This window comes from Epinephelus fuscoguttatus, linkage group LG19, assembly GCF_011397635.1.
Source record: "Epinephelus fuscoguttatus linkage group LG19, E.fuscoguttatus.final_Chr_v1".
Classification (NCBI taxonomy): Eukaryota; Metazoa; Chordata; class Actinopteri; order Perciformes; family Serranidae; genus Epinephelus; species Epinephelus fuscoguttatus.
Genome location: NC_064770.1, coordinates 28,736,801 through 28,758,290, shown reverse-complemented (window position 1 = coordinate 28,758,290; position 21,490 = coordinate 28,736,801). Strand labels below are relative to the sequence as shown.

Here is a 21,490-nt window from a genome sequence, read left to right as displayed (position 1 = left end):
AGACACTTCTGCCAGCAGAGTGACATTAACAGGACAGAATCTGCAGCCTGAGGACACAGCTGTGTATTACTGTGTGCGTGTGAGCGACACAGTGATACAAACCACCAACAGACCTGCACAAATACCCAGCAACCATGTGACTCAACCACACACACATGCTGATAATCAGAGATAAAAATAAATAAAGTTATTGGCAGTGTGTCCCTGATATAGTATATGTGTTCTTCATTTATTGGTGTAAGTGAACTGCCAGACATATCAATGATTTCCCACAGTTATATGACTATTTTTCTGCAGCTTTGCAACACTGTGATCCCTTTACATGGATACATTCATCCCTACAGACACCAGACGACATATGATGTTATAGCAGCTTCTGGTAGATACATTAAACCTGATGAAAAACCAAAGACACCTGTCTGTAATTAGTGTACTGGCAAAATATTTAGTATAAAGGCTGAACAAGTCTCACCATGTCAGAGTCTTTTCAGAGCTCTTTTTAACATCAGAATATCAAACAGTTTTCTATATTTTCTCTTTGAGGCCATCCACTTCTGTGAGATTGTATCAGACACATGGACACAAAGGCTGGTTTATCTCTAATACTCATGGTTGTGTTTTTTACTCACTGATCAGTCTGTGTTATATGTAAAACCACAAGTCAGAAATGATCACTGATTGTTCCACAACTCACCCCAAATTAACTGCATGTGAAGAAATGATTAAGAGTTCTGTTCTCAGTGATCTCTGTCTTTGTGTCTTGTTCAACCACTAATGATGTCAAAATAAAAAAGCAGTGTGAGGAGGAGTCCATGCAAATCTTCATCTCCTCCATCTTTATTTATCTCACTGCAGACTGAAGAAGAGAGACCAAACCACTGAGCAGACATACAACACATTTCCACCATGACTTCAGCTACATGTATAATGTTTCTGATGCTATCATGGATTTCTGGTGAATACATACTTCTGCACTCCTCCTGTTCTTTGAAAAGGTTCATATTTCAGCTCTGTGATGATAACACTACTTTTCTCTCCAGGTGTTTGCAGTCAGACTCTGACTGAGTCTGAACCAGTGGTAAAGCGCCCTGGAGAATCCCACAAACTCACCTGTACATATGCAGGAATATCAGATGATGATGCTGATATCTCCTGGATCAGACAAGCTGAAGGAAAAGGACTGGAGTGGGTTGCCTTCATTTCTGCTCCGAGTGGAAGCACTAAAGCTTATTCCACGTCAGTCAAGAATCGCTTCACCATTTCCAGAGACAACAACGTGGACCAGGTGTATCTGCAGATGAACAGCTTGACGGCTGAAGATTCTGCTGTTTATTATTGTGCTCGAGAGCCACAGTGACACAGGAAGCCACAGAGCTGTACAAAAACTCAACATGTCAAACTAAGTCAATACTAGGCGTTCTGCTTTTCACTTTCACAGAATCAGCTTCAGTTCAACATCTTCAACACACTCAGAGAAACACAGTCTCAATAAAACCTCCTCATTCAGACAATTTTTATTGCAGCTCTGGTGTTCTCCAATATGTAGTTGAGACTGGGAACATTAAATATTCCTTTCACCTAAGTGTAACTGTCACTCTGAATTGTTCAAAGTTTTGTGAAGAATAAAAACATTAGGCTTTAAGTTATTAATTTAATAGATGTTTTTTCTTTACATGTCAAAACAAAGATTCACAACTCACAGCTCTGACTACATGTGACAGGACAGTTCATCCTTCTTTTATAGCCTGTCAGTGTCCTTCTCTATGCAAAGTGAACTTCCTCACAGTCTGCTATAAAGACTTGATATCATGCTGTCAGCTGCAGCAGAAGAAGAGAAGCTCCCATCAGATCACCTTCAATACCAACCATGTTCTCTGTAGCTCTGCTGCTGCTGCTGCTGGCTGCTGGATCCTGTGAGTCTCACTGAGGCAGAGACACTGACAGTATGATCACAGCACACTGACTGTTCACTCTTATTACACTCATTCAATATTCAACATGTTTTCCTCCACAGGTGTGAAGTGTGAACAGTTGACACAGCCAGCCTCTGTGACTGTGCAGCCAGGTCAACGTCTGACCATCACCTGTCAGGTCTCTTATACTCTCAGCAGCTTTCGTACACACTGGATCAGACAGCCTGCAGGGAAAGGACTGGAGTGGATTGGAAGCGCAGCTGCTGGATACACCACATTTTACAAGGATTCACTGAAGAACAAGTTCAGTATCAGCTCAGACTCTTCCAGCAAGACAGTGACTCTAAACGGACAGAATGTGCAGCCTGAAGACACTGCTGTGTATTACTGTGCCAGAGAGCCACAGTGACACAAAGCATCAGTAGACCTGAACAAAAACCCCTCAGTGCCTGAACACTTGTAACATGAAGCCACCAGAGGAGGAGCCCTCAGACCACTAATGATTTCAACACCAGCTCACTGTTACAGTACAGAGAGAAACAGACTGAAGATTTTATTCAAGGTCCATAATTTAATTGAACAGCAGCTGTTTTGATCAAGTACTTGGAGGTTACAATCACTGGTACATCATTGTATGTATTCCCACAATAAAAACTGAGTTATTTTTTTTTTTTTATAAATTGTTAAACATTAACTTAAAAAGAAATGAAATCAAGTTGAGGGAAGTAGGTAAACAATCTTTAGATTTTTTAAATGGTTGCCATTCTAAATATGCAGATGTTATAAAAACTGCAGTGAAAAATGAATCTCACTTTTGAACATTTTTAAACATTAAAACTTGTAATAACTGAAACATTTTTGTGCTCGAGAGCCACAGTGACTGGAGTTGGTTGAGCAGCTGTACAAAAACCTACAGTGCACTTCTTCTTTCAGGCTGTTAGAGCCGAAGCATTAAGTATTTTTTTTGTATTTCTATGAAATGTAATGCCATATTTTCTGTATAATGTTATATCTAATGGTTTATATTTTATGTTTTACATTACAAATATGTCATAAATAATAAGATAATCTCTGCACCTCCCACTGTACAAATAAAAAAAAAGTGTTCTTGAGAAATACTATTACAAATCACTAAACATAAAGAAACCCTAACACACACAATAAACATCACTTTTTCATAAAATGGCCAAAGACAGCACAAAAATCTGGTTGCTGAAATTAAACTACTTTCAATTTCTACAAATGAAGACACAATAAAATGATGTGCCCCCTAAAGTGAGTCATAATATGATCGTAAAAAAAACAATGTTGTAGTTAATTATATCAAATCAATAAAGTTCAGTAAGTAAGAAAATAAATGAATTAATAAATGCAGTACATAGTATATACATGCTAATGCAACACATTTAGGCACTGATAGTTTACAGTAGGCTTAAACAAAGTTAACAGTTGTTTAATTTATGTAAAGGCAGGGACATTTTCTAAATGTTACTGTTCAGTGTGTAATAAAGTTACATCACTGTGTAAAGCAGAGGTGATTTGTTGTCACTCTGCAGATATAATAACACTGAACAGACTCTTCTATTGGCTCCAGTTAGACCAACATTGATGCTTCATATGTTTGATTCTATGCAAACTCAGTGAGCTTCCTTGTTCCTCAGCTATAAAAACATCCCATCAGGCTGTCAGTGGAGTTCACAGCACGTCAGTTTCAACATAAACCATGTTCTCTGTAGCTCTGCTGCTGCTGTTGGCAGCTGGATGTGAGTCTCTCTGGATTTGTCAAAGTCAACAGTTCTTCTTTTGCTCTATAACTTCTTAATTTGTGACAAAACATTTTCTCTTTTTAACAGGTGTGAAGTGTCAACAGTTGACACAGCCAGCCTCTGTGACTGTGCAGCCAGGTCAACGTCTGACCATCACCTGTCAGGTCTCTTATTCTGTGGGCAGCTACTGGACAGCTTGGATCAGACAGCCTGCAGGGAAAGGACTGGAGTGGATTGGAGGAGCAGGCGGTGGATACAGCACATATTACAAAGATTCACTGAAGAACAAGTTCAGTATCAGCTTAGACTCTTCCAGCAACACAGTGACTCTAAACGGACAGAATGTGCAGCCTGAAGACACTGCTGTGTATTACTGTGCCAGAGACGCCCACAGTGACACAAAGCATCAGTAGACCTGAACAAAAACCCCTCAGTGCCTGAACACTTGTAACATGAAGCCACCAGAGGAGGAGCCCTCAGACCACTAATGATTTCAACACCAGCTCACTGTTACAGTACAGAGAGAAACAGACTTTAGATTTTATTAAAAACAATTCTTAATCTAATTTAACAGCAACTGTTTTCATCATATTAAATTCTCTTGAATCACCATCACTGATACATCATGATATGTATATGAATCTTTCAAGTGATGAAACAACTTCAGCTGACAACTTGGTTTAAATAGCTTGTGACAGGACAATAAAAGTAAATCCTCAAACATCAGTGTCTCTTTCATGACATCTTTATCTAAAACACCTGCAGTTATTACCTGTATCATAACTGAATTAGTCTTGAGCCAACTTCATGGTGATTTTAATGAGTTAAATTCTAGAAAAAGATATTTTACTCAACAATCTAAAAGGTGTATTCTCTTTGTGTGAGATGAAGAACAACACCTGAACATTTCATCTTCATTTTGATTCATTCAAATAAACCTTTACTGTCATCAGTATGTAAATCAGCCTCCTTGTGTGTTGCCTCATAAAGAAGTGAAGTGTGTGTGTGTGTCAGTGAGAGGACAGAAGAGCTCACATCAGTTCAGCTTCAACATCAACCATGTTCTCTGTAGCTCTGATACTGCTGCTGGCAGCTGGATCCTGTGAGGAGCTTTCAGTGGATTCACACTAATAAACACATTAGAAACACTGAATAGTCAGATGAATGATGGAGATAATGTTGATTTGTCTTTCCACAGGTGTGAACAGTATTGATCTCATCCAGCCAGACTCAATGGTTGTGCAGCCTGGACAGTCTTTGACCATCACCTGTCATTTAATATGTCACACCAGACCCTGCTGCCCTTCAATAGTTACTCATCGTATCTACAACTGATTTAAAGATGTTACTGTTTGTTTTAAAGCCTTTCATGATCAGGATCCTGCTGTTATCTGTGATGTGCTGATTCCAAATTCAAACCTGATCACTGCTTGAGATCTTCAGGCAGAGCCTTTCTAGTTGTTCCAAAATCACCTTTTCAAGAACTTCTTTGTTGAATTTATACATTTATAATGTACAGTGAGAGATGTGACGGAAGCTAAATTAATTTGATTCCACTAAATTTGAACAGTCTTCAGATGTTGGATTCTGTGCTCTGAAATTTAGTTGTTTAAGAGCTGATTATTAGTTCAGTATTATTAAAGATCAGAATAATTGGTTTTAAATCAACAGATTAATTCAAAAGAAATGCACAGAAATTCTGTTCTTATTATGGAACACAAAATCTTTATTTGATGAAAAAAAAATCAGGAGATATGAGATGTTGTTTGCCTTTCTGAGACAGCATACAATGTCATTTTCATATTACATGAACCGAAAACAAGTTTAATTGATAACAATAATAACTTTTATTTATAAACAGTAACCATAGTCACATTATTTGAAATTTCATTGGAGAAAACCAGCTGCCATATAATATGACGTTTTTCGAAACAACTTTTTATGTCGCGGCTGCAGCACACTTGGATCACTACGGATAAGCAGTATGAAGACACTTTGTGGATTCAATTTTGTGTTCTTGGACGTTAGTCTGGGGCACCGTCTGCCATTAGGTGTGCTGGCTGCTTCTACCGCCGATCTCCGCAAGGGATGTGAGCACTCTAACTTCACCAGGGCCTCCATCGGCATATGGGTGAGTAGATAATGGCTGAATTTTCATTTTTGGGTGCACTATCCCTTTAAGGCCTGAAATCAAAGCAAACCAGCCAATTAAAATGAGTACTGTAGGTTTTTGTACAGCTGCTCAACCAACTCCAGTCACTGTGCCTCTCAAGCACAATAATAAACAGCAGAATCTTCAGTCTACAGACTGTTCATCTGCAGATACACCTGCTGTCTGCTGTTGTCTCTGGAGATGGTGAACCGGCCTTTGACTGACTGAGAGTAGAGCTTGCTGCTACCACTACCACTTTCAATCCTGGCAACCCACTCCAGTCCTTTTCCAGGAGCCTGTCTGATCCAGTGCATATAGTAGTCACTAAATGTGAATCCAGAGGCTGTACAGGTCAGTCTGTGAGATTCTCCAGGCCTTTTAATCACTGGTTCAGATTCTGTCAGAATCTGACCATCAACACCTGTCAAGACAAAAGTTTACAGATTTTTGAAGACAGATTCAACTCAAGATCAGTGACAATCTTCACCTGCCCAGCAGATAGTTAAAAGCAGCAGTCCTGTCCTATAGTCCATCATGTTTTAAACTGTGTGTCCACTGTTCTCTGTCCTCCTCTCTGCAGTCAGATAAGTAGAGGTGGAAGATATCTGAGTTTTGCACTGACTCCTCCTTTGTTCACACTCTCCACAAAACTTTATTTTTTTGTTGTGAGTAACTGTATTTTGAGTTTGAACATGTCACTGTAATGTTATCTCTTGCAACTTTGATTTGGTTTCCATTTTTAACCTGATGTCATTGTTATCCTTGTTTTACTGTAACATTTGAATATGCTTATTTACTCAGCAGAGGATTTTGTCCAACTGTACTGTTTATCAATAAGAGTTATAACTGGAAGTTATTATATCATTACACTGGTTTTGGTTTGATAATCACCTTGCTTGGTTTAACAAAGACCAGCAACATTTCTTCTGAAGTTATTTTTTGTCAGAATTGAGATTTTGTGAAACGATAATGAAATCCACAGTTCATGCATTTGTTTTGATGGAAACAATGGCATCCTGCACGTTTCAGTTCTGTGCTGTGTTTTTGCTTGTTGCTTCAACTTTTTAGCATTTTTTCTGGTTAAAAATTCTTGTGCTACATTTACCAAAAATTTGTTTTTAAACAACTACATTTCGGAGCAGATATTTGACTTTTGAAGACAATTTAACTGAATTTACTTAATTACTTGTGAAGTTTAATGTTGAACAATTTAGAAAAGTGTGAACAGTAAAATCACTCTGCTCACAGGTGTTATAAATATAAACACAACCATGAATTAACCAACTGTCACACTCGCTACATTAACGCAAACTGACACTATAGCGTTACACCAAGAAGATGGATATTTTCCCCAAAATTACATTTGAATTAAACTGAGTGGTCGTCAGGAGAGATGAGGAAAAGGAAAGCCAGGACTCTTCAGTGCAGACCTCCAGGTGTGTTTGAATCCAGCCGTGCCAACATCCAGGTTTGCCAACGTTTCATCAGCCGAACTGGACGAAGTTACACAGTTGCAGATCAATGTAAATACAAAGTAGCTTGTGAGTTCCCGGCGTGCATGCTGCGTTGCCTGGCAACAGACTGAGGGAACTGTTTTTTTTCGCGGAGCTACATAACATACTTAAATAATTTATTTCATCACCTTTGTTAACATTTCCTTACTCAGCATTGCTATTTAAGCTGTTGTTGAACTGTTGTAGCCTATAAAAGCAATATCACACTGGAGGTCGTGATGCTGTAGGCTACTGTAGCCCATATGGTCACGGCTGTAATTGTCTTAGGCACTCGTGTGATATTGCTTAATTATGTTTTGTCAGAGGAGCTTAAGTTGAAATGTTTTTAAGTTTAAATGTCCTCTTCATGTGATAGGCGGCTAACATGCTATTGCTTGGTGACCTACAACCACAGACTGTATAACAGTGTGTATTACAGTGTATGTGTCTGGACACATTTTCCCCATAAATACAACATGCTAATGTTTTTAGCACAAGCCTACGACATTTTACAGTGTATAAATTAGCCTAGCGTCTAACAGCAACATTTAACAAAGGCAACGTTACGAAATTGGGCTCCATTACAATTCACAAGATTCACTGACAAAACAACTGTCTTATACTAAACATGTTTTCCAAACAAATACAACATGCTAACGTTATTAGCACGAGCCTATGGCATTTTACATTGTATAAATGAGCCTAGCGTCTAACTGACATTTCCTCTCCTCAACAGAAGTCAGGGACAGCAGCAACATTTAACAAAGGTAACGTTACGAAATTCGGCTCCATAACAACTCGCACGGTTCACTGACAAAACAACTATTTTATACTAAACATGTTTTCCAAACAAATACAACATGCTAACGTTATTAGCACGAGCCTATGGCATTTTACATTGTATAAATGAACCTAGCGACGAGCGGAGATTTCCTCTGCTCATATGAAGCCAGGATGAATCACACACAAGACCTAAAATGCTATTTTGTGGAGGCTTTATTGTCTTCACAATGTATTGTTGTTATCTGTGAAATTAAAGTAAGTAAAAGCTTTGTTTCCTCTGATGGAAATGGTCCCAGCTTACAAAAATAGACAGGATATCTGTGTGGCTGTGCAATTGCTTGACCCTTGAACGTTACTAGCTTTATTCATGATGCTAACAGGTGTTTCTAATGAGATTAATGGTAGCTCTGTTTTACTCAAGTGTTGCAGGTAGGCACAGTTTACAGGGGTCTGCACACATAATACCATGACCCTTAAACTGAAGCAGCCACATGCTGTTCAGCCATCATTAATTTGATTATTTACACCTGTGTCTGTCTGTGTGATATGTCACAATGTCGTGCGTAGTAAAGGCTACTGCAGCCTACAGGTCAATGTGGTGAGTAGAATGTCGCCACCTGCTGGAAGTGTTTATAACTAAAACACACATGCCTTGCTTTAGACTTTGAAATGTTACTGTTATTTTGTCACAACGGTGTTTTCAATAATTTTTGAGATGCACCTGCGCTTGAATATTCAGGTTATGTAAATTGATATCTGGTTAAGCCCTTATATAAACCACTCTCTGGTTGTTAGTAGGTAGACAACAATGACCCCAAAGCATCATACAAACAAATACTATTTCAATTTTATGTTTTTGTGTAGGTTTACTGACTGAACCAGCCTGCATGTGTGGTGGAATAGCACTAAGTGTAATGTATTGCCCTACACGTTTAATGCATGAACAAGTTATGTTCATACTGTGCTGTACGTTTAACTGTAGCTCTCCATTTTTCTACACATCTTTTTTATTGGGGTCATGCTGGTCGTACTACTCTGTACAGTTATCAAACTTCACCCCAGAGATCTTCTTTGTTTTGTCTTTGAGGTCAGGTGCTAAGGCAATGCCTGGTTTTGCAACACGGCCTTTTTTTAACTGCCTTTTTTCCTCTGCATATTTGGTTGGCGCTGGGACTTTTAATCATGTTAGCATTAATTTGATGGCATGTTATTCAGCACGAGCAGAGCATTGGTGCACTTGAGTACCTGGGTACTGTATTTATGTAGGAGCATAATGTGGTTGGTTAGACTCTGGGTTTGGTCTCTTGTTGGGTGTACCTGCTCACTATGATGTTTTTGCGACATGGCATGAAGAGGGAGATGAAGGAAGAGAGTACTGAGATCAGAATGCTTTAGCTTGAGGTGGAGTGATGAGGTTTATGCTTTGGTGTGCTTTTTTCCTCCTGTAATTTGGTAATTTAGTTGAAAATGCATTTTAGGAGGCCTCTGTGCAAATCCCTCTACATCAGGCTTACATTTTTTCAGAAGACAATTAATTCTCCTCCGCTTGCTCAATGGTGCCGACTGTAGACCATGTCTACAACTAAAGATGAAACAGTACGAAATTCTTTTATCATGATTATAGTGACCAAAATTATCACATAACATTGTTAAAATGTGTTTAAAATGTCCAAATAGACACACACTGATGTCAGTGTTTGCATGGACATTAAAAAGTAACATAACCAATACCTGATACAAACATATGAAAGCCATATCATATGTGCATTAACATTAGCAATAGTCTGCCTTTAAAATGCTTGCTTCTGTGTCACTGTAGATGAGGACATGGGACCAGGAGCATCACTGGGTGTGCGTGCTGCAGGCCTCCCCACATTGATGCTGCGCCTGTGTCAGGGAGACTGCTGCTAACTTTGGTTGATGATGCTGGACAATATTTACAGTAAGTTTTTTAAAGTGCAGTAATCAAACACAGCTTTATTAATGATTTAAATTTGAAATGATGATACGAACCATCAGGAATTTTATCACGGTTTATTGTGAAGCCGTAACTGTTTCATCTCTATCTGCAACAACAGGCAGAGTGTGTGCGTGTGAACTTTTAAGATGGCATGAAGATGATGTCGATCATGACAGTAATAAGTGATAATACTGTAATGATCATTAGAATGCCATCATTTGTTTATTGATGATAAACTTGTTCTTGCATATCTTTTTTCCGTCTTATATTTTCCTTTGTTTCCTTGTGGTTTAAAAGGACATGCCACAGAAAGGTCTGTGTGTTCGACAATCTGCTTCTCTCTTGAGAACTTTAAGATTAAATAAGATCAATCTTTCTATTAGATACATCTGTTTTTCATAGGTAATGCTGGTTGTGGCTTACCTGCTTTTTTTCAGCCCTACACTATTTCATATTCAGTTTAACATGTTCAGCACTGCAAGTTTCTCAGTAAAACCACAGCCATCGAGTGTCGGCCACTGGGCAGTTTGCGGTTGAGTACCTCGCTCAGTGGTGCCTCAACTGCAGTTGTAGAGAGAGAAAAGTTGTCCTCTATGTGTTAGGGATGGGCAGCACAAGCAAAAACACTATTCGAAAATCGTGGCAAGTATTAGACAACTTTTCGAATAATCCCCAGCCAATCAGGGCACACAGTGCCAGATCACTCCAGAGGTAGCCAATAGTACGCCTGAATGTGCTTAGTGTCATCCCTCCCAGATGTGAATTCCAACCCACAAGGTACACAAATGCAGACACAAACACGCAGCTCCAACTCAGTGTGCACACATTTACAGTGACTCTGTGTGTGTATGTATGGAGAGGAGATGAGATATAAAAACAGTCTCTGTGTGTGTTTTCAAGTGAATACATCTCTGTATCATACCACTTAGTGTATCCAGTTCAGACCTGTCACCATCCTGAAATTACTACACAACTAGTGTTTGACTTAGAGGTGGCAAGTTACCACAGCTGCACGTGGAGCTTTGTCTCACTCTAGTGGACAATCTGAGTAATGCAGGGGTGCTAGTATTGTGACATGGTATATTGAGTACGAAGCATTTCCCTGAAGAGTAAATCAGAGATTATGACAAACTGTCCTTAAAATATTTCACTCTTTATTTATTTATTTTTTGTAAATGCAACAAGTCCAGTGATAGAATATTTGCTCATTACATTAGCATTTGAATCTTAAAGTTGGAATTCAGCGCTTCATTATTTATTATTAATGCACCACATACAAGCCACACCAAATATATAACGTACATGCAAAAAAGAAATGAATACAGTAAAAACCACTTCCATTAAAAAAATAAAATAAAATAATAATAGATTTAATCAAACTTTAAAACTAGTAAAACCATATGCCATCAGAAATCCTCAGGTCACATATTTGGATCATAGAATGGGATCTGTCCTGTGAGATCATCATCATTTAGTCTACAAGGAAAAAACAGGGAATGTGTCAGGAATTGGTGACAGCTTTTTGTGTATAAAATATATATGTAAAAAGGCTAAATCCGAACTATTGAAACATATCAGCCTTCCAAAATAAAGGCAGTATTATAACAGGAATGTTACAACCATACAAGTGAACTACAGTACTGGAAGATTACTTTAAAATACCAATTGTTGTCTCTTACCTTAATTATGGTAGCAAGGACACCATAGATGAGGGATATGAGGAAGAAAAGGAGGAAGGCAAAAGCCATATACCAGCTGTCCACACCTTTGCTGTGGTTGACATCAGTATGCCTGATGTCATCTAAGAAATTACAGTCCTTCAAGATTTCTGTGAGACAATCAAAATGAGATTTGTTAGTTAACCATTACATTGACTTTGTCACACTGGACATACAAAGAGAAATTCCTAATAACCTTGTATGTTCAATATTTAATGTGTAAGTAAGATGTGGATCAATGGACAAACTAGCACCTGGGTTAGATACATCCAGGGATAGGGTGGTGTTTAAAATGGTGTTTGCATGTGTCACCCTGCAGGTGAAGACTGCCCCAAGGAACCTGCTGGCTTTGGACAGACGAAGGTGGCTTTGGATGCTGAACTTCCTGGGCCTCTGTGTGGTTCACTAGTGTTGTATTCCAGCAGTTCCCAGTGTCATCAAGAAACCAGGTGATATTAATGGACTCAGGGCTGAAGCCAAACACCAGGCACACAAGTTCACCAGAGCCCTGGAGCAAGGTAACTGAAGGTTTGCTATGGGTCACTGAGGCTGAGGAAAATAGTCAGAAAAAGAATCTAATGAATTTGTGTTTGGGGAAGGTCACAGAGCAAGAAAAGTCGAAGAACTTTTGTACTTAAATGCTTTCATAAAAATTCCCTAAAGCAATATGCTTCTCTACACAACTGCTCCTGAGCAACATAGAGGGCAGGCTGAGGTGGAGAAAACACAGTGTACAGTAAGGAAAGGGTCAAAGTTTGATCGGCTTTATTTTAGCTGATATGATCAGCTAAATATATCCGAATTGGCCCCAACAGTGATTCTTAGGTTTGGCTCGATTTATCTCTTTGATGTAATGAACAAATCCAGTGAAATGCAGTTTTCACTAAATGCTAATTTCAGCTCACCATACACATCCTTTATAGTGCTCTCAAAAGATGACTCATGTCTGACAACACAAGAATACGTAGACTCCTTGTCCTCAGTTTTTGATGTATTTAGTCTGCTGCTCATTGAATAAGTGCTGCTCCCTGTGTATTTCCATGCAGGACTGTTGGTGTAGACAGTTGAAGGGAGTCTCTGGTCATTCTCCTCCCAGTACACTATGATGTTAGATGGGAAAAATCCAGACACGAGGCAAATGAGTGTGAGGAAGTCAGACGTAGACAGGTCAGAGGCAGCCGGTTCTATTATCTTCACTGCTGGTGGGTGCAGCTCTTGAGAAACACAAAAAGAAGACAAAAATAAATACAGCTGCAGTTGTTGCCATTTCAGTCTCATAATTTTGTCACTCACAGTCGTCACAAATGTCAAGGAGAATACTATTTTTTTATGGAGAGTTTCTGATGCAAACTTGCCTTCGTAATCTATGTTAAACACTCTACATATGCAGAAGCAGCTATAAGGTATTGGTTTTTATGCACAGCACTACCTCTGCTTTTGCTTATGTGGTCCTCGTAGCCTTTGTTGGAACATCGGTGCTTTGCCTCACAAGACACTCGTTTATGTGCATGCCAATCTTCCGCTGACACATTGAGGGTGCTCTGCATTGTCTCCGTCTCATTGTTGCGACTCACTGGTGGCTCCCTATGGACATTTTGGGAATAATTCTTCCCATCTACTTTCCAGGTGACAGAGAAATCATCAAGAGAAGGGCCGACCAGCAGACACGTGATAGTCACCTGTCCCTTGTACTGATGCTCCTGTGGTGGCGGTCCCTGAACATATACGCCAACCACCTGAGATGATGCTGGAGTTACTGAAAAACATTGTGACATTAAAGATGAAGAAAATGCAACACCTGTCAAGTAATGATGATGAGAAAAAATGTCTTAAGAGCTTAATGGATGACTCAGAAACAGTGTGAATGTAGATTATTTATTCTACACTTAATGCAAAATTATGATTATGGATTATGCTTTTATTTTACCTGAGCAGAGGCTGATGTCCTTTCTGATGTTTTTGCCCAGGGACTTGTCTGATACTTGACAAGTGAAGACCTTCCCTGTGCTCCACTCTGTGTGAGTGATTTGAAGTTGACTGGTCACTGTCACACGCCCATCTGCACCCATGCTGATGTCATTAGTTGATGGAGCTCTTTGCTGAGACTCAGAAGACCATTGAATGTGAGGGTTGAAGCCCCGTCCAGAGCATACGAGTGTCTGTGATCCTGACTCTTCACTGGGGGCCAGAAGAAGTTTGATTGATGGGTCCGCTAAATTAGGAAGGAATCAGTCTATCAGTGAAATAGTCTCTTTAGAGATTATTTGACTGTGAAATGGGAAATGAACAGTCATGAAGGGAATGAAGAGTAACACTCTCACCAAAAATATTTCCAATGGAGTTTGATGTAAAATCCACAGAGAAGCTTTGGCACACTTTGCAGGTGAAACTTTTGTCTTTCTTCAAGTGCTCTGGCGGGACAGGGAAGCTTCTACTGATTGAATGCGGGCCTGGGGCTTCAGGAAGATCAACATACAGTTTTTCAGAGATGTCAGAGGTGCCAGCTTGAAAAGTGATGTACAGGTCACGTGCTGAGAGTTCTGTGACGTCACACTCCAGCACAGCACTGTTCCCCTTCAGCAATTCATTAAGAGATCTCCTGATCGTGACCACAGGAGTTGTAACTGCAGGCCCTGGATGATACAGACAGAAGGAATGCAGAATTTATTCTTCTGGGTGATTTGCTGTGACAAGACGTCTGATTTTCATGTTGTGTAGTCATCTTACCTGCAACATTCACAGTCTTCTCAGTGGGTGAGAAGCACTGATGTTCAGCTTTACATGTTATTAACTTTATTTTTTTCCACTCAGGTGAGGAAACGGTCACAGTACTGAATATATAAGTTGAGTTTTTGTCCTGCGTCACTTGTTCACGTGGTGCATCTCCCCCATTTATCCGCCAGGTCAACTTGGCGTCAAAATCAGAGTGGACCAAACATGTTGCTTCCACGTTAGATCCTCCTGCCATCATTACTGTCTTGAAGCTGGGAATCTCCACATGGATGGACGGAGGCGCTCTTGAATAAGCTGACAGGGAGCAAGGAAAAAGAATCATGAAGCAGTACCAGAATACTGAGCAAACTATGTATATGTAAAAGATGCTTGATCATATTCAGACTACACTGACTTCAAAGTCTGTCAAAAACAATTTTCAGGTCAGTCACAATGTTGTCAGTAGACAGCTGGGGTTGTGACTCTTCACTTAGTTGTACCTGAGCAGAGGCTGATGTTCTTTCTGATGTTTTTGCCCAGGGACTTGTCTGATACTTGACAAGTGAAGACCTTCCCTGTGCTCCACTCTGTGTGAGTGATTTGAAGTTGACTGGTCACTGTCACACGCCCATCTGCACCCATGCTGATGTCATTAGTTGATGGAGCTCTTTGCTGAGACTCAGAAGACCATTGAATGTGAGGGTTGAAGCCCCGTCCAGAGCATACGAGTGTCTGTGATCCTGACTCTTCACTGGGGGCCAGAAGAAGTTTCATTGACAGGTCCGCTAAATTAGGAAGGAATCAGTCTATCAGTGAAATAGTCTCTTTAGAGATTATTTGACTGTGAAATGGGAAATGAACAGTCATGAAGGGAATGAAGAGTAACACTCTCACCAAAAATATTTCCAATGGAGTTTGATGTAAAATCCACAGAGAAGCCTTGGCACACTTTGCAGGTGAAACTTTTGTCTTTCTTCAAGTGCTCTGGTGGGACAGGGAAGCTTCTACTGATTGAATGCGGGCCTGGGGCTTCAGGAAGATCAACATACAGTTTTTCAGAGATGTCAGAGGTGCCAGCTTGAAAAGTGATGTACAGGTCACGTGCTGAGAGTCCTGTGATGTCACACTCCAGCACAGCACTGTTCCCCTTCAGCAATTCATTAAGAGATCTCCTGATCGTGACCACAGGAGTTGTGACTGCAGGCCCTGGATGATACAGACAGAAGGAATGCAGAATTTATTCTTCTGGGTGATTTTCTGTGACAAGACGTCTGATTTTCATGTTGTGTAGTCATCTTACCTGCAACATTCACAGTCTTCTCAGTGGGTGAGAAGCACTGATGTTCAGCTTTACATGTTATTAACTTTATTTTTTTCCACTCAGTTGAGGAAACGGTCACAGTACTGAATATATATGTTGAGTTTTTGTCCTGCGTCACTTGTTCACGTGGTGCATCTCCCCCATTTATCCGCCAGGTCAACTTGGCGTCAAAATTAGAGCAGACCAAACATGTTGCTTCCACGTTAGATCCTCCTGCCATCATTACTGTCTTGAAGCTGGGAATCTCCACATGGACGGAGGGAGGCGCTCTTGAATAAGCTGACAGGGAGCAAGGAAAAAGAATCATGAAGCAATACCAGAATACTGAACAAACTATGTATATGTAAAAGATGCTTGATCATATTCAGACTACACTGACTTAAAAGTCTGTCAAAAACAATTTTCAGGTCAGTCAGAATGTTGTCAGTAGACAGCTGGGGTTGTGACTCTTCACTTAGTTGTACCTGAGCAGAGGCTGATGTCCTTTCTGATGTTTTTGCCCAGGGACTTGTCTGATACTTGACAAGTGAAGACCTTCCTGTGCTCCACTCTGTGTGAGTGATTTGAAGTTGACTGGTCACTGTCACACGCCCATCTGCACCCATGCTGATGTCATTAGTTGATGGAGCTCTTTGCTGAGACTCAGAAGACCATTGAATGTGAGGGTTGAAGCCCCGTCCAGAGCATACGAGTGTCTGTGATCCTGACTCTTCACTGGGGGCCAGAAGAAGTTTGATTGACGGGTCCGCTAAATTAGGAAGGAATCAGTCTATCAGTGAAATATTCTCTTTAGAGATTGTTTGACTGTGAAATGGGAAATGAACAGTCATGAAGGGAATGAAGAGTAACACTCTCACCAAAAATATTTCCAATGGAGTTTGATGTAAAATCCACAGAGAAGCCTTGGTACACTTTGCAGGTGAAACTTTTGTCTTTCTTCAAGTGCTCTGGCGGGACAGGGAAGCTTCTACTGATTGAATGCGGGCCTGGGGCTTCAGGAAGATCAACATACAGTTTTTCAGAGATGTCAGAGGTGCCAGCTTGAAAAGTGATGTACAGGTCACGTGCTGAGAGTCCTGTGATGTCACACTCCAGCACAGCACTGTTCCCCTTCAGCAATTCATTAAGAGATCTCCTGATCGTGACCACAGGAGTTGTAACTGCAGGCCCTGGATGATACAGACAGAAGGAATGCAGAATTTATTCTTCTGGGTGATTTGCTGTGACAAGACGTCTGATTTTCATGTTGTGTAGTCATCTTACCTGCAACATTCACAGTCTTCTCAGTGGGTGAGAAGCACTGATGTTCAGCTTTACATGTTATTAACTTTATTTTTTTCCACTCAGTTGAGGAAACCGTCACAGTACTGAATATATAAGTTGAGTTTTTGTCCTGCGTCACTTGTTCATGTGGTGCATCTCCCCCATTTATCCGCCAGGTCAACTTGGCGTCAAAATTAGAGCGGACCAAACATGTTGCTTCCACGTTAGATCCTCCTGCCATCATTACTGTCTTGAAGCTGGGAACCTCCACATGGATGGAGGGAGGCGCTCTTGAATAAGCTGACAGGGAGCAAGGAAAAAGAATCATGAAGCAGTACCAGAAAACTGAACGAACTATGTATATGTAAAAGATGCTTGATCAAATTCAGACTACACTGACTTCAAAGTCTGTCAAAAACAATTTTCAGGTCAGTCACAATGTTGTCAGTAGACAGCTGGGGTTGTGACTCTTCACTTAGTTGTACCTGAGCAGAGGCTGATGTCCTTTCTGATGTTTTTGCCCAGGGACTTGTCTGATACTTGACAAGTGAAGACCTTCCCTGTGCTCCACTCTGTGTGAGTGATTTGAAGTTGACTGGTCACTGTCACACGCCCATCTGCACCCATGCTGATGTCATTAGTTGATGGAGCTCTTTGCTGAGACTCAGAAGACCATTGAATGTGAGGGTTGAAGCCCTGTCCAGAGCATACAAGTGTCTGTGATCCTGACTCTTCACTGGGGGCCAGAAGAAGTTTCATTGACAGGTCCGCTAAATTAGGAAGGAATCAGTCTATCAGTGAAATAGTCTCTTTAGAGATTATTTGACTGTGAAATGGGAAATGAACAGTCATGAAGGGAATGAAGAGTAACACTCTCACCAAAAATATTTCCAATGGAGTTTGATGTAAAATCCACAGAGAAGCCTTGGTACACTTTGCAGGTGAAACTTTTGTCTTTCTTCAAGTGCTCTGGCGGGACAGGGAAGCTTCTACTGATTGAATGTAGGCCTGGGGCTTCAGGAAGATCAACATACAGTTTTTCAGAGATGTCAGAGGTGCCAGCTTGAAAAGTGATGTACAGGTCACGTGATGAGAGCTGTGTGACGTCACACTCCAGCACAGCACTATTCCCCTTCAGCAATTCATTAAGAGATCTCCTGATCGTGACCACAGGAGTTGTAACTGCAGGCCCTGGATGATACAGACAGAAGGAATGCAGAATTTATTCTTCTGGGTGATTTTCTGTGACAAGACGTCTGATTTTCATATTGTGTTGTCATCTTACCTGCAACATTCACAGTCTTCTCAGTGGGTGAGAAGCACTGATGTTCAGCTTTACATGTTATTAACTTTATTTTTTTCCACTCAGTTGAAGAAACCGTCACAGTACTGAATATATAAGTTGAGTTTTTGTCCTGTGTCACTTGTTCACGTGGTGCATCTTCCCCATTTATCCGCCAGGTCAACTTGGCGTCAAAATCAGAGCGGATCAAACATGTTGCTTCCACGTTGGATCCTCCTGCCATCATTACTGTCTTGAAGCTGGGAATCTCCACATGGATGGAGGGAGGGGCGCTGTCATGGACTACAGGAAAAAAGTGTTTGTCCAAACATACTCATCTTGTTAAAACTTGTCAATGTATTTCTCCATTCAGTTTATCATAAAACATTGATGATGCTTCAGAAAAATTTATACTGTGCTGTGAGACAGTTAGCTGTAAATACTTACTTTGACAAATGCTTATTGTTTTTTTATATTCCTGATCTTTGTGAGTTGACTTGCATGTAAAATTTGAGCCTCGTTCCCACTCTGTTGTTTTTGGCTCAATCTCACTGGTTAGACTGAAGGTTTTCTCCGTTCCGTCCACACTCTGCAGCTTCGTTGGGCTTTTGGCAGGTTTTAGAGGTTGGTTTTCCTGCTTCCACTCCACACTCAGTTTGTCTGGAAAGTAGCCACTTAGGGTGCAGACAAGTCTGACTGATGAGGCCCCGACAGGGACATTGTCCCAGACAGGGTGTAATGTGATGTTTGGAGGCACAACCCGCTCCTCTGAGATAGAGAAGAGATCATTTCATTACTTGACTCATTGTAAACATTGGATGTAGACATTTGTAAAATAAGAGCTGATTGCAGTTTGTAGTTATACGTACCTTGAGATTTTGATCAAGTAACCAACTGTGCTGGCTCAATTCTAAGTGTCATATCTTTGTATTAAGGCTAGATGGCAGAGTTGTACTTTTACAGTGTCTGGTGTCTTAAAGTCAGGTGGAGACAGGGCTGGAGGTCGGTTGTTGCACAGATGTCACAGCATGACAGGGCAGAGTGATCAGGGCAAGCAGCAAGCGGAAGCATTGAGTAACACCCAGGTCCCGAAAAAGTACCAAAATACAGAAGTGAAAGAATGCAGAGAGCAATGGTGCATCACAGACACCAGGTGGTGTGCCAGTAAGAGAAACAGAGAGCGCATTTAAATATCTCATATCAGTTTACATGTGTGTTCACATAGATTGCACATGATTTTGCAAAAGGTTTTAGTTCTCAAGTCTATTAATAATAGACTGGAGAGCTAACCAACTGTAAAACCTAAAATTTACATGATTGAGTTGAACATAGGCTGCTGATTCCAGGTGCTGGGGAGATGACCAACACAACAACATGTTACATCAGAAAATACTTTTTTTTTTTTTTAACAAACTAGAAAAAAAAAGAATTAGATGAAACTACAGCACTACTGGAGTAGAAAAAAGTTGGAGGAGCAACTTCAGTGGTTGTCTTCATTTAAAAATTTATTTTCAAAAAGACAAAACTTTTGTAATTAAAATGAAAAAGGACAAATGCGCTTACTTACATGCAAGACTATGAGTTTATAAGAACAAACGTGTGGGGAAAAAACTTTTTTTTACAGAAAGTTCATCTTGTTTCATTTAATCTGAAAAGACAGAAAAAAAACAAAAAAATGTGCATTAATATTATTGTAAAATAAATGTTTCAGCATTTGACAAGCAAACTGTTACAGTTGGCTTCTGTTGTAATTTGCTACACTTATTTATTAAGTTAAGTTAGCTCTAGTAACCTATGAGAAGATTTTGGGATAATATTTAACACACAATAACAGCAACACCTGCAAAATGTAATTCAGTTCAGTATCATAGCCCTGGAATTTTAAGTAACTAGAGAATAATACATAGTAAGTAAAATAAATAAATAAATATAAACATTTAATAATAAATAAATAAATAAATAAATAAATAAAACTAAATGAACCACAGGTTATCACAGAGTTGAATCAACATCTCTTCAGTAAATTCTTTAAAACTCTTGCTTCATGAAGGTGATTTTTATTTTAAGTTTATGATATTTCAAAGCATTCACTTGCACAGTTGTTGCTGCTTTTGTGTCCACCACCTGAACATGCATGCATCACTAATAGTTGAGCTTTTTCTGCATGCACTTTAAAAATAGTCGTATAAAGTAAAAGAATGATATGTGAAAAGATGATCATTTTAGTTGTTGGTCAGAGTGGTAAATAAAGTAACAGATGTGGTCGTAATGCATAATGATATTTACTGTGGTAGTTATGATGTGATGTGTCATGATGATCATTATAATCCTATTTGTCACTTCTCACGTAAAAGGAGTTCTACCAACCCATCTGTGTTGTTAGAATACATGAAACTGCTTACTCAGGTGTCTTTGCATAACTTTAAGATATAAACTCATTATTACCTTGAAAGCAGTGGTTCCGATGGTGAACAGCAGAGTGATAAGGAAGAGGAGGATGAAGGTGATGGCTGTGGTTACCATGTTGTCTTTATCTGTCTCTGTGTCGCTGTTGCTTTGGTAGACCTCCACATTCCATAATTCTAGTGTATAGCAATCATTCAGTTAATACTTGGAACAAACCCAGCTTTGCACAGTAGCTCACAAGACAATGACCTAACACTATTAATTTCCTGCAGCAGGGTAATACGTTTTATAACCTCAGGTTGGAGTGGATTTAATTAGTGAATGAGTCAGTCAGTCAGTCTAAGTATAAAATAGAAAACCACAAAGGAGAAGAACAGTCCTGCTGACGTATGCCTCGTTAATCAGTTACTACATTATTATTGTTGTACGGCGAGGCCTGATAAGTTTGCACGCCCTCTAAAAATGTTGATTATGTTGATCAAAGTTGTCCTACAATGATCCTGAATTGCTTTTGAAAGACCCCACCATTGGTGTGGCATGCATGACTTGGCTTGTGAATCAGTCATCATTTGACTAAGAGACCACACAGCCCGAGTGAGACTTTAGAGAATCATCTGTCTGTCATTGGGGGTGGAAGACCCAGTAGAGGAAACACACATACACACAGACGAGTCACACAAACAGTGTTAATGCTCTGTCTACAAATAACAATGAACAAGTA

The 21,490-nt window shown here is 40.0% G+C and overlaps 2 protein-coding genes, 1 pseudogene and 2 gene segments (V, D, J or C); 3 read left to right on the top strand and 2 right to left on the bottom strand.

Annotated features, from left to right (window-relative positions):
• The window catches only part of LOC125878736 (immunoglobulin mu heavy chain-like), a 135,060-nt gene that overhangs the window by 439 nt on the left and 113,131 nt on the right, over positions 1-21,490 (top strand).
• On the top strand, positions 853-1,513 carry LOC125878746 (immunoglobulin heavy variable 3-48-like). The segment is given in 2 exon segments: positions 853-955; positions 1,041-1,513. Coding segments are annotated over 2 exon segments (366 nt in total).
• The window catches only part of LOC125878734 (uncharacterized), a 231,193-nt gene continuing 211,504 nt past the window's right edge, over positions 1,802-21,490 (top strand). Inside the window, exon 1 of the mRNA XM_049560107.1 lies at positions 1,802-1,913. Coding sequence (XP_049416064.1) covers positions 1,868-1,913 — 46 coding nt within the window. The 5' untranslated portion in view covers positions 1,802-1,867. The remainder of the gene's footprint in view (positions 1,914-21,490) is intronic.
• Positions 5,833-6,367, bottom strand: LOC125878761 (immunoglobulin heavy variable 3-30-3-like). The segment is given in 2 exon segments: positions 5,833-6,252; positions 6,319-6,367. Coding segments are annotated over 2 exon segments (321 nt in total).
• LOC125878733 (uncharacterized) lies at positions 11,243-18,923 on the bottom strand (annotated as a pseudogene).